Source organism: Gavialis gangeticus, unplaced genomic scaffold, assembly GCF_001723915.1.
Source record: "Gavialis gangeticus isolate Ggan-Ray unplaced genomic scaffold, GavGan_comp1, whole genome shotgun sequence".
NCBI lineage: Eukaryota > Metazoa > Chordata > Crocodylia > Gavialidae > Gavialis > Gavialis gangeticus.
The window spans coordinates 5,083,030-5,095,781 of NW_017729011.1; the positions used below are offsets into that span (position 1 = coordinate 5,083,030).

A 12,752-nucleotide genomic window follows, 5' to 3' on the forward strand; every position below is an offset into this window, starting at 1 on the left:
GGCCCTAAGCCAATTTGCCACTCACCTGACCATGTAATTATCTACATCACAGTCACTCAGTTTATCTCTAAGAATATAATGAGATACGGTATGGAGGGCCTTCTTAAAATCCAAGCAGATGACATCTACCTCGATTCCTGTGTCTAAGCATTTTGTGACCTAGTTATAAAAAGAAACAAAGTTAGTCAGGGAGGATCTACCTGCTATGAATCTGTGCTGGTGGCCCTTTAGTATTGCTTTCCCCACTGGACTCCCACAAATGTGATCCTTAATAATTTTTTCAAAGTTTTTCCCAAGGATAGAGGTGAGACTAACTGGTCTACAGTTACCCAGATCCTTCTTCCTCCCCTTCTTGAAAATAGGGACCACACTGGTCCTTTTCCAGTCCTCTGGGACCTAACCTGAGCACCAAGAGTGCTCGAACAGCCGTGCCAATGGCTCTGCTATGACACCGGCCAATTCCTTCAGATGAAGATCATTCAGGCCTGCTAACTTAAACACATCCAGCCCCTCCAAGTGTCTCTTCACTAAGCCAGTGCTAACAGTTGGTGGGCTGGTTCCCCCTTAATGTCTATGATCCAGTCGGGAGATTTGTCCTGATCCAAGTTCAGAAATACAGAGGCAAAAAACTCATTGAAGAGCTCAGCTTTGTCCTCCCCATCTGTCACTAATTGCCCTAGTTTGTCTTGTAGGGGGCCGATGCTACCCTGCTCTTTCTTTTTGCTTTCTATAGCTGAGGAAGGACTTTTTGTTGTCTTTAGTTTTTGTTGCCAGTCTAGGGTCCATTTCTGCTTTGGCCTTTCTGACTGGCTCCCTGCAAGTGCGGGCCAAGTAGGTATACTCCGCCTTGGTAGCTACCCCCTGTTTCCACAGCCTATATGCCTCTTTTTTTGCCCCAGGGCTTTCCCAGATTTCCCTGTTCAGCCAAGAGGGTTTCTTGGCCCCTTTGCCCCCTTTCCTGTGCAAGGGGATTGACTCTTTCTGCGCCTGTAGAACTGCTCCCTTTAGGAACAACCACTCTTCCTGGACTCCCATCTCACCAATTCTCCTGTTCTTCAGTGCCTCACTAATTAATCTCCCAAGCACAGTGATGTTAGCCTTTCTGAAGTCTAGCACTTCGGCCCTCGTGGTTATCTTTCCAACCCTATCCTGGATAGTGAATTCAATCAAGTGATGGTCACTGTCCCCTAGATTACCTTGTGTCAGCAGATCCCCCACCAAATCATCCCCTGTAGCCAAGACCAAATCCAGTAAGGTGTTTCCCCTACTGGGACCGTATACCTCCTGTGTTAGGTGAAGGTCCTGTATACAGGTTAAGAACCTATGTGAGTGGTTTGTTTTGTTGAAGTATGAACCACTATATCTTTCATAAAACTAAAAACCAACCCCCGAGACCTTCAACCAAGCTTTAACACTTGCAGGAAAGTGTAGCTGCAGTTGGGTCTTTGTTTTTCTTTCAGGCTCTCTACTTCTTGGTTGGATGCTGGGATGAAAGTCTAGCTTATGGAAAGGCTGTTCTCCTCATGAGTCTGAGATGCTGTAGAGCTTACACAAACCCTGCTGAGATTTCAGCTCAGGGCATCCAAACCAGGGAGCCTTTTGAGGTTCATCTGCCCCTGGTAGGAGAAAGTTTTTATGGCCCAGACTTGTAGCACCTTCCCTGGCTGCAGTATCCACCCAGGTGGTTAGTCCTCAATCCAGGTGGCAGTGGCATCAGGGTCAGTCTGCACAAAATGCCACTAGCCTGGTTGCCAGATTGGCCCTGCCATTCGAAAGGAGTTCTCATCCACGTTCTCCAACCTGTCCAGTAACTACAGGGACAATCCCACCATCCCGGAGGTTTTCCCTTGGGCTGTGTCATGTTTACTATGCACTAAACAACAAAGACCTAGTATTCAGCTCAGTCTTGGGTCGGCTCTTGTTTCTGGAGACCTCTGCTTCATATTTGGGTATGCTTGCAACTTTATACCAGTTCTTACTGACTTCCAGGAGTTCCCAGCAGAGTTCAGTGGATGTTTCCAAGGGATCTCCATAACCACACAAAAGCAGTAATCCTATGGGGCTACCATCCTCCTTCTGCCTCTCTCTGCCTGACGTTACAGAGCACCAGCAGAGCCAGGCAGGAGCAGGTTCCTCCACTCCTCCTGCCTGATTCATGCTGTTGTGTCACAATCCAGTGCTGGTGACATCACACTCAACCTATGTCATAAACGCCAGGTTGTGACATCACCGAGCTGGCTGGGCAGGAGAAACAGGTTGAGTAGAGAGAGGGAAGTTTCTATGGGAAGAAGTCGAAAGTTGTAGGTGTCTCCAAGGCAGAAGCGGTGAGACTGTATGAGAGTCTAGAAAGCTTCAGGGGCTCAAAAGCAAAGCAGCCGTTGCTCCTCTCAGCTCCAATAGTGACCTTAGCTCACTCCCCTCCCTCCTGTTGCATGCACACCCATCTGAGGGACTTGCTGCCAAAACACTCTGCACCCCAAACCTCATACTTGGGTCATCGGATGAACTGGCACTGGTATTCAAGCTGGAGAAGGGGGAGCAGCTGGGGGAGGGGCAGACCATAGCTCCACCTAGGCTGCATTTAGACTTGGACAGCAGGACCAGGGCCAGTCCCTGACTCCTGCAGGAAATGTCCAGGGGATCTTGAATGGGGAAAAGTGGCCAGGACTCCAGTGACCTGTGTGAGCACAAAGACATGCCAGCGATCCCACAGCACCATCCTGGGTGACTGGCTCAGCACTGACCTTCAAGTCAGTCCTCAGCTAATGAATGCTCCATGTCACTTCCTGCAGTTCTGGAAATGTGATGCTTTGGAGGTGCTTTCTCTACTCTATAGGGCTTAATGCATCTTGGATAGCTGCATCTCAAGACTGACTCCCCGTACAGGCACACACCTTTGCGTAGGAGGTTCTCTCAGATGGCAGAGAGCTCTCCTTAGGGCCAGATCTGAACTTTTCCCCTGTCCTGCATGTCAGCTCGCACAGAAGGTCCCTTTCAGGAATTATATTCCCCTTGCTTGGGTCCCACAGTCACCCAGCTTGAAAACGAGACTTCCATTGGCTTTCTCTTGGGTCAGTCTTGCTGAGACAGCCTTCAGCTGCTCCTCAGGGTGCTGGGTCCAGAGGAAATAGCTATTCAGCCTTTGAAGCATGCAGCAAGTAGGGACATATGCCTCATCTCTCTGGAGCAAGGGAACAGGCTCTGTGTGCACCTTGTCCCCCGCCAGATGTCCTAGCTGCCTAACTGTAGCATTGTCTCTGCTGTGGGGTCCCTAGATTGAAGCCTTCCTATTCAAACTGAGGTTGTTACTGTCAGACGCAGGGCTCACCTGGCTTTGCACAGACAAACACAGTGTATTTTTAGATCTATTCATAGGCACTGAGGTATGACAGGATCATATGACGGGGACTTTCCAACACCTGACAATGCTTTAGTAGCAGAGTCAGAAGAAGAGCCCAGGAGTCCTGATCCCTTTCCCTCTCCTTTACCCACTCCAGGTTTGCCTCTAGCTGCCAGCATCCTTATTTCATGCTCTTCTTAACAAGCTTGCAGGCAGTCTGTTCCCTCAAATGAGCCTATGATCTGAGTGAGGCTTTCCTGGCTCATGACCTAGCCCTTGTCAGGCCAGTAGGTCTTGCTTGAGACACCGGTTTGCTGTGTCTGTTGACATTGGTGCCATGCACATTACCCCGTGCCCAGTCATCCTGCCGCCTTCTTTACACTCCAGAATTGGCTGATTCACACAGGTGGCTGCAAGCGGGGATGCCGTGGGAAAACTTTCCTGCCATGGCTCCCGAGAGCTGAGATTGCCTCAGCCAAGGTGCAGCCAATCCCTATTTCACAGAGGGCAGAGCAGCTCTAGTCTGGGATTTACCAATGACTAAGTATGAGCTGGCAAGGGCTGCCCTAGCGTGAGAACAGGAGAGGACTCCTTGAAGGTGTGCTCACCTGCAATAGAGGCTCTGCAGTGACCTGGATTTCCCTGCCTCCATGTCCCAGGGCTCCCCTCTCTCTCAATACTCTGTCCTTCATGGCCCAGCCCTGGACCTCAGGGGACTGCACAGCTTGGGCCATCTGTGTTGAGAAATGGAGATTTCCATCTCATGCTTGCCAGTGTGATGTCTGCCCCGGCTAGCAGAGCCCCTGCCAGCTGCTCCTTGGCCTCCATGAAATGGGCGGGAGGTGGGGGGCATGGGAGGACACCTGATTAACGCTAGTTGGGGGCAGTCTAAACAGAGACACCCTGGAGGACTGAGCCAGTCCCATTGGTGACCCCTCCAGGTCAAGGCTTAGGCATGCAGTGGGGAGGAGCCGGTTGGACTGGTATTTATGCTCTGCGGGGGAGAAAGGCACAGGGCCAGTGCTTATGCAGCTCTGCATGCACTTGAGACACCTTGTGAGAAGTAGGCAGCAAGCCACTGGCTCCTTCGCTCCTGCCCTTTCGGTGTGTGTGTGGGTGTGGGGCGTGCAGCCGGCTCTGTTGGGTGCTCTGTGCATGGCTGCTGTGGAGTCTGTGCAGAGACTCCCTCCCCGCTCCCCTGAAGCAGCCGCATGCTCTAGCAGGTGTCTCCTGCTCAGGGAAGCCAGGGCACACACGCACAGACAGCTCTGAGTGACGCCCTCTCCTTCACTGTGGCCTCACCTGAGTTGCTGCTCGCCTGCCCCGTTCAAATGCAGCCCGTGCCCCAGCCCATTGGCTGCAGGGAGTCACACGGGCAAGCTCTTATATTCTGCCGTTAGCTATCTCAGCCCCTCTGAATACTTTCCCATAGGAACCACAGGTCCCGTGGTAGCTGTGTCATCATCATTAAGGACTGAAGAATGTTCCCATGAAATTTGATTTTAATTATATTTCCATCCCCTTTCCTGTGCCCTGGGCTTTTTTTTTTTTTTTTTTTTGCCTTTTCTTTCCCCTAATCCTAACACGACAGGTCCAGGGAAAACAAATCTCTGCAAGGAGAGAGGAATCAGTTCTTTTTCCATCACTGAGCCTTGTTCCTTCCCTGCTCCATAAAAATAACTTAGTGAAGCTAAGAAGGCTGCTCAGGGGTGGGGTGGGCAAGGGAGGGGGGGCACTGTAAATACAGCTGCCTTCCAGCTGCAGCAGGGTGGGAGCCCTTGCTTTGAGCCCAGGTTGGCTGGCCCCTTTGCAGCCAGCCTGCTGGGATCAACTTGGCAATGCAGGGAAGCAGTTCGCCCCAGTCACACATTTTCTTCTGCCTTGTTTTGGCAAGACACTAAAACTAATTAATTGCAATTTTTATTATGGCTAATTGGCTTTGCAGCTGAGTGGCATATCTATCTGTTGCACCTGCCCTACACCCTCAGGAGGTTGGCTGGATGTATGGGTCCTGGCAGTAACAGACTGGTGAGAGGCAGGATCTCCATGGGCAAGGGGCTTACTGGGTAGGGTAGCTTTGTAACCAGAGAATATCTGGGGCAGGGTGTTTGAACTAGTCAGTAAATACTCTTCCATCAGTGGTCTGTCAGGTGCAATACCAGCCCGAGGAAGTGAGTCACCCACAGAGGCCCGGGTAGACCTGGGTTTAGGACCCAGGAGTCCTAACCCTGTGCTCTGCCCACTGGATTACACTGCCAAGTATCAGGCAGAGATTTTATGTTCTTGATACAGGCCTGGGGACAGATGACCTGTCCGTATCCCAACAACAGAAACAGGAGAGCCGGCATTACCTATGCCTCTTCTCACCAGTGGGCTTCAGCTCCAGGTGCTTCTAGAGACTAGAGGGGAGTTACACCCCCATGGCCCATCCAGCCATCCTCTTGTAGAGCTGATTCACAGATTTACAGAAGTTTAGGGCCAGAAGGGGCTTGTGACATCACCAGGTCCAGCCCCCCTGCTCTGGGCAGGAAAGGCTGCTGGGGTCAAATAACTCCAGCAAGGTGTGCATCCAGTCTCTTTTTAAGATCTCCAGGGTAGGTGATTCATAGTAGAGAACATCAAGTGCTGGCATGAATTAAAGGATCATTTTCTGGGCTGGGATCCAGGAGACCTAAGCTCCTCCCAAACTTTTCCCTTTTAACTTATTTCCTTTTCCCATTCTCAGGTTCAGGGCTGCTACCAGGCTACCTCCTACCCCTGGAAAGCTTTCCCACAGTCACATGCTAGGTGCTGTTTCCTGTCTTTAAAACATGCCTCTCTGGGCACCTGTCCCTGCCTTTTTACCCACTGCCCTTCCCTGTCCTGAGCCCTTTTTCCATGGATTGGCTTGGCTTTCCTGGTCTAATACTGTCAGATCTTTGGGGCAGTGGACATATCCTTATTATGTTTGTACAGTGCAGCATGCACATGTTACACTGTATGGCCTAAAGCAGGGGTGGACAAAATGCAGCCTGTGGGCTGGATGCAGCCCTCCAGGCCATTCTATCTGGCCCGCGGGGCCCCTAAAAAATTTAGAAAATTAATATTAATCGGCCCTGGGCTGCCTGTTACATGGCCCTCGATGGCTTGCTGAAACTCAGTAAGTGGCTGTCTGCCCAGAATAGTTGCCCACCCCTGGCCTGAAGGAATTATTCTGACCTGTGGAAAAGCCATACTGTTTGCTGTTCTGGCTGCTGGTGTGAGCCGTCTTATTATCCCTCCTTAGGGAATAAAGCACTGTTGCTTTCTGGAACAGCCTTGTGCGGACTTTGGCACAAGCTTCTCAGAACTCCCTATGTGACAGGGAAGGGAGTTGTAAATACGTGGCCAATATGGGAGACCTTTGTCTCCCATATTGCAATCCAATAAAATGTATAAGATGCCTTCCCTGCCAGGCGTCCCAAGGTGTTTTGTGATACACTCAAGGACCTTGAGGTGGGTCACAGGCAGAAAACTGGGCAACAGCACTTTCAGCTGTATTCACTTTGCAGCGCTGCATGTGAATTTTGCCCAAGAGAAAATCTTCTTGGCCCCTGGGGGGCAATGGTGTCCTTGATCCAGCCTTCTCCCACTGGCGGAGGCTGAAAGGGAACTGTTCTCCCTTCTCCAAGAGGAGCCAGTTAAAAGCTGAACTCCCAGCGATTTCAGAGAGGGCCAGGCTCCCATCTGCAGTGGACGGGATCCTTCTTCACGTAAACCTAGCTTCACACCCGGGAGTGATGAGCAAATTAGATGGGGATGACCAGTCTGAGGAACTTCTGCTTCTCCACAACAAAGCTGCAGTAGGTGTCGTGGAGACCCAGGATTTATCATTAGTCCTGTAGAGTTTACAAAAATCTAATCCCACACTGCTTAGGACTTCCTCAAGACTGAGCTTCAGGCAGTAAAGCCTAGTATCTCCAGTCAGCCCAGAGCACTGGTTACCAGCAGTGTTTAGAAATTGGACTGGCTTCAGAGCCCTGGCACCGAGAGGAGAAACCGCATGAGGCATTTCTGCAAATTCCCATCTGCTGTGAAGTCAAAACTGGTGTCCAGTAACTAGAGAAAGAAACCTGGTGCCCAGTAACCAGAGAAAGAAAAAGCCTGGTTCTTTCCATGAGTCTCAAAAATGGCATCGGATTTACTCCAGCATTTTTCAGTGTATTTTAGAAAATTGGTCCCATCTCAACCTACCTGACAACCAAAGTATTGTAAATTCCTTCCCAAGCACTAGCAGACTTGCATCTAAAAGAAATGCAGTTATAATGAAGGAATGGTATGCAAATGAAAAGTGAGACAATCATGAGATCTAAGGTCCTTGTTTATTCAAGACAGCTAAACCCTGAGAAGACCAGATCAGATAACCTCTTTAAGTTATAATTTAACCCTGCTTTAGGTTTTGTTCCTAGGAAAATCAAAAATGACACCTCCCTTGTGGTTATCTGAAGCATGGATCTTGCTTCTCTGAGAATTCAGGTTTTCCCAACCTGGATTTCCCGTGTGATTTCCCAGTGCTTCAGAAGAGCATAATCAAGCTGTGGACAGATGTAACTTTGTTTAAAAGCGGAGAAGGAGTTTCATAGATTTCATAGACATTAGGACTGGAAGGGACCTCATAAGATCATCAGGTCCAGCCCCCCGCTAGGATGCAACAGTGAAGTCTGAATGCTTCTATATCCCTACAAAGGTGCTAAATTCCGGTAATATGAACTCTCAGTAAAGTATGTTAAAGTTAAAATGGTTTTGCTACACTTACATCCTTCTAGAAGCCTGCAGATATAACTTACTTTGCAACAGCTCCTGCCAGGAGGTATCATTCAATATTGAATGATATTGTCTATTGTCCTCACCCTTGGTCTTACTGGTCATGTCTACTGTGGAGTTGCCTAATTACCTCTGCAGTAACCATCTCCCATCTATCCATAAGGCCTTATTAGGCCACAGGAAATTAATAAACTCTGCAGCAGGATAGTACTTGTAAATACAAGTACTATTCTACTGCAGAGTTATTTACTGCACAGCAACACATGTATACACACTGACCCAGGAGTAAATTGCTCCCAGTCAGCCCAGCCAGCAGTGGACCACACTTCTGGCTGCTGCCTAGGCACATGGCTTGACAGCTGCAGGAGCTTCATAGCCCAGCCAGCTCCTCCACTACCTGATGCAGCCACCCACTTTTTGAGCCTGACCCCCCACCCCTTGCTCCCTGCCAGCCCCGGGCTGCCTTCAAGACCCCAGACCACATTGCTGCTGCCAGCCACAGCCTGGGCCTGACCCCTGTTCCCCGTACCAGCCTGGGGCTGGCACCTGGCCAGCTGTGGCTGGAGTCTGGAGCTCCCCTTGGCTGCTGCAGGAGGCCAGAGCAGGGCAGGAGCAGCCCTGGCCTGAACTGCTCCTCCCAGGCTATATCTGCTGCTGTACCAGGCACACATGTAGATGCTGTGCCCAGGAGCAATCTGCAATGTACTCAGTTGCATTAATTGCACTTGTAGACACACCACTTTGTCACTAATTGCAGCGTTTGATATAGATTTGCAGCAAGCTTCCCCTAGCAGCTCAGAACCGGACTCAGATTTTTCTCCTGTTTGGGAATAATGGTTACACTAAGCTCTGGGAGTCCCTGTGCATTTGCTGATACCTTGTGATGAACTAAGAAATATGGACTGAAGGAAAGGTTTTCAATAGTGCCAAAGTGCCTCAGGGGCATAAGTTCCATTTGCAGAAGACTCCTCAACATTTTGAGCTTGAAAATCAGTAGGATTTAAACCCAGAATGTTACACTCACATTTGGAAAAGGGGCTTCATCTCTTGAGTGGATGGGGTGGTTTTGAAAATTGCTGCCTTGCTGTCTGTCTCACTGGCTGTCTCTTTCTCAGAGGTTGTATTGCACATAGCCTGGCAGTGCTTAGTCAGAGCAGATGGCGGGGATTTCTTTAGTCCCTTGCATTCTGAATCAGGTTACTTAGGTTTCCTCTTTTTACTACCTCTGTCGTCCCCCCCGCCCCTTGCCAAGCCAGCCCTCATTACTACGGAAAGGCTTATGTCCAAAAAGGAGGTTTTCCTGAATGCTAAATGGGTTGAGCTTGGACCCAGCCCAGTTCCATTAGTGTGAAGTTGCACAGCTCAGTTTCTGTCCCTGACAATGTCCTGCACCACAAGCACTCAGGCTCTGTCATCTGCAGGTCCTGGAGGGCAGCTGGGTCACAGATGGAGAGGCAGGCGCTGAAGCACTGTGACTGGAACTTACCCCCTCAAGCTCTTAAGCACCTTTGCCATCCACTGCAAAGGGCGTTCAAATTGGGTTGCTGCTGGATGCCAAACCAGTCTGGTCTGATACACAGTGCTAAGTCTCCTGAAGCAGGCAGAGGAGGAGGGAGGTTGATTTTATGGCATTCAGGGCATCCTTCGTTCTGCAAAAGAGTCACAAAGGGCTGGGAGGAAGTGGCTGAGCAGAAAGCTGCAGTGCATGGAAAGTAACTTCCCTGAACAGCGCTTGTGCCTGATTGCATAGCAATTGCTGAGGCTTTCACTTACCCACCATCTCTGGCGGTACTGGAGGCACCGCTTCAGAGAGCAGAAGATAGATACGGCCTGAGTCATGAACAGGCTGGGGCTTATGACTTCACTTCTCAGAGTGCCCGGCTGCCTACGGATGGCTGTACCACATCACAGCGGGTATGTGCCTGGGCAATGATTACACGCTCTTTTTCTATCAAATCATTGTTCCACTTCCCCCTTATTCACCCAGTTGAGTAGAAGGGGAGTCATTGCCCCATCTTATGATAGTTCTGCTACTTTGCACTGAGGCCTGCTCAGACACTTCAGAAGAGCTAAAGGCCTGATCCACAACCCATTGGAATCAATGGGAAAATGCTCTCTGGCTTCAACAGAGCAAATCCCTCAAAGGCAGCTTGTTACATTTAAAGAGGTATGTACTTGCCTGGTTACACCCTTCAGATGCTGCTTATTTAAAGGGTCTTGCCAAGTTGAAACCTTGTCCCTTTTCTTTTAAATAGGAATTTCAAGGTATTCTGGGTTTCCAGGCATTTCAGCTGAGCCCATCTCCCAGATGTTGCAGGCTTAGCCACAATTTCTCAGGTTTTCAAAGGTCCTTCTCTTCCTTGTATGAAAGACCCGCAAACAATAAGGAGACTGCCCAAGCCAGGGGGAGCAATGGACCTGACCAGACAGAGCACCACAAAAGGACATGTCTACAGCATCCCCTGCTGTGCCCAGGCAGACCACCATGCAATATGCCCTGCCTGCCCACTGTTGCTTCACACATGCCAATGCCTGAAAATAGGACAACATAGGCAATGCTGAGCATATGGCCAGTGCCACTCTCAGGCTCTCTGCCTTGGACATGCTCATTAGCTCAGAGCCTCGTTTCTGGGATTTACAACATAGGGAGGGGACATGTGAACGTGATGTGCTTAATGGGGGGCATTCCTTTGCATGCTGAGGCAGCTTATACATGCGCTAACTGCACAAGGTGAAATCCTGGCCCCCATGAATTTTCAGCTAACTTCATTGGGATCAGGGGGTTTTATCCACAGGCTCAGCCCACTGAGACTAGGGACAATACGTTATTATTCTCTCATTGCAGGACTAGTAATCTGGATCTCAGTTTTCCAAAACAACTAGGGATTCAAGGGACTTCAGTTTTTGGGTGTCCAAGAGCAGGCGCCTTAAAGAGGCCTGATTTTCAGAGAGGCAGCAGGCAGCACTTTTTGAAAATCAGCTCCCTTTAAGACATGTCCAGTTGAGCCCCCAGTTTATGCGCAATTTGGGATAAATAAGAAATGGTCCCGGCCAAGTGCATCTTTTAAGGCAAACGTCTCTCTTTAAAAGCCCCTCATTACCTCTGCAAGCTTTTCAGCGCTGTACACTCTTTATGCAAATCAGAGTGAGTCTCAAGGCTGTAACTCAGTCGCTTGGGGTCCTGCTGACATTTACAGATAGTCTCAGCTTCTGCCATTTTATGGCACCATCCAGATCCCAGCTGAGTGAGATACACCAGTGGGTAACCAAGCAGCAGGTATCTGTCTTTCCAGTGCTGTGCTGGGTCTGAGCTGGCTAGCCATGAAAGGCTAACAGTATTCATTTCTTTGGGGGTAGGGGGTATTCCTAGAGAGCGCTGCTGGATTTTCTCTGTTAAATTACGGTCTCGTAATGAATAAGCTTTATTATGGGCTTTTAATGGGCATCTCAATTAACATTGTTCTTTATGGGAGCATTACACAATACAGCTGGGCACAGCTATTTTTTTCTCTCTAGACTTTGACCCAGAGTTCAAGCCACAATCCAGCTTTGCCAAGGAGTGGATCAGAAGCAGTGAGGGACTAGGTGGGGGAAGAGCCCCTCACCCAGCACCACCCTCCAAGTAGATACATGCATCCCAGTCTTCTGCCTGAGCTGGCTGGAGCTGAGGAAGCTGAGGCAGGCCCCCTTCGCTGCCTGAGGCCGTTCTGTCAAATGAGTCAAGAGCTCACATGCCAGCTGCTCAGCCAGGCATGGAGGTTGGTGCATCACCCCCAGAGGGACCCCCTGATGGGCAGCAGAATGGGGACAGGGCAGTGTGTTGCTGTAGTCCTGATGCCTGACTGCAGCTCAACTCTTTCCCTGATTCTGGTCCGAGGGGTCCTGAGGAGGAGGCTGTCAGTCATAGGACCAACAGAGGTATGAGCCTGGGCACCATAACTGACTCTAAATATGCAATCTGCCTGGGAAATACCTCTGACCAGCAGGCTGATAGCACCACCCCAGCTGTGTGGTCAGTGGGGACAGAGCTGACTTAGGGCTGCAGTGCATTTTCTCATAACTTTTATTATCATCCTTGTGACACAGCATAGACCTAGGTGTCAGAAAATCTGTTCTCTCAGATCTACTCTAGTTCTCTCACAGCCTCACCTTGACCTCACTGACTCATGCCTTTCTGTACCTCTGTTTCCCCATCTGATGCTGCTGACCCACATCAGAGGAGAGTTATGAGGTGAATTCATTAGCCTAAAAATGCAGTGGGATGCCTGGCCAAATAGTGTGGCAGAAAGGCAGAGGGCTTAGGTACTGCCACCTAACTAACATCTGCCCCTCTTTCCTGTTTTTCAGGTGTGCAACTGTGACAAATACGTGAAGATCTCCAAAGAGAAAATGAGGCAATTGATGCAACTCGGTGGATATTTAACTGAGGGAGATGATGCAGGTAACAGAGTGAGCACCTAGGGAGTTAATGCAGCCTGGTCTAGCATTTGTATATTCTCACCTGAGGAGGTGACCCAGTCCAGCTGTTAACAGCTTGTGATCCTGATCTGGGATTCCCTTATCACTCTGGCTTCAGGATTCACAGTAGCGGCAAAGGACCTGAACTTTAGAGGACTTGAAATATGAACAG

General features: G+C 49.7%; 1 protein-coding gene across 3 annotated transcripts in view; it reads left to right on the forward strand.

Moving 5' to 3' along the window:
• EXD3 (exonuclease 3'-5' domain containing 3) overlaps window positions 1–12,752 on the forward strand; it is a 525,078-nt gene that overhangs the window by 489,142 nt on the left and 23,184 nt on the right. For 2 of the 3 annotated variants that reach the window (XM_019510422.1, XM_019510423.1), the window contains exon 21: window positions 12,470–12,563. In XM_019510422.1, coding sequence (XP_019365967.1) covers window positions 12,470–12,563 — 94 coding nt within the window. Of the gene's footprint in view, window positions 1–11,638; window positions 11,708–12,469; window positions 12,564–12,752 lie in introns of those variants that run through there. The other variant, XM_019510424.1, reaches the window with a different exon arrangement.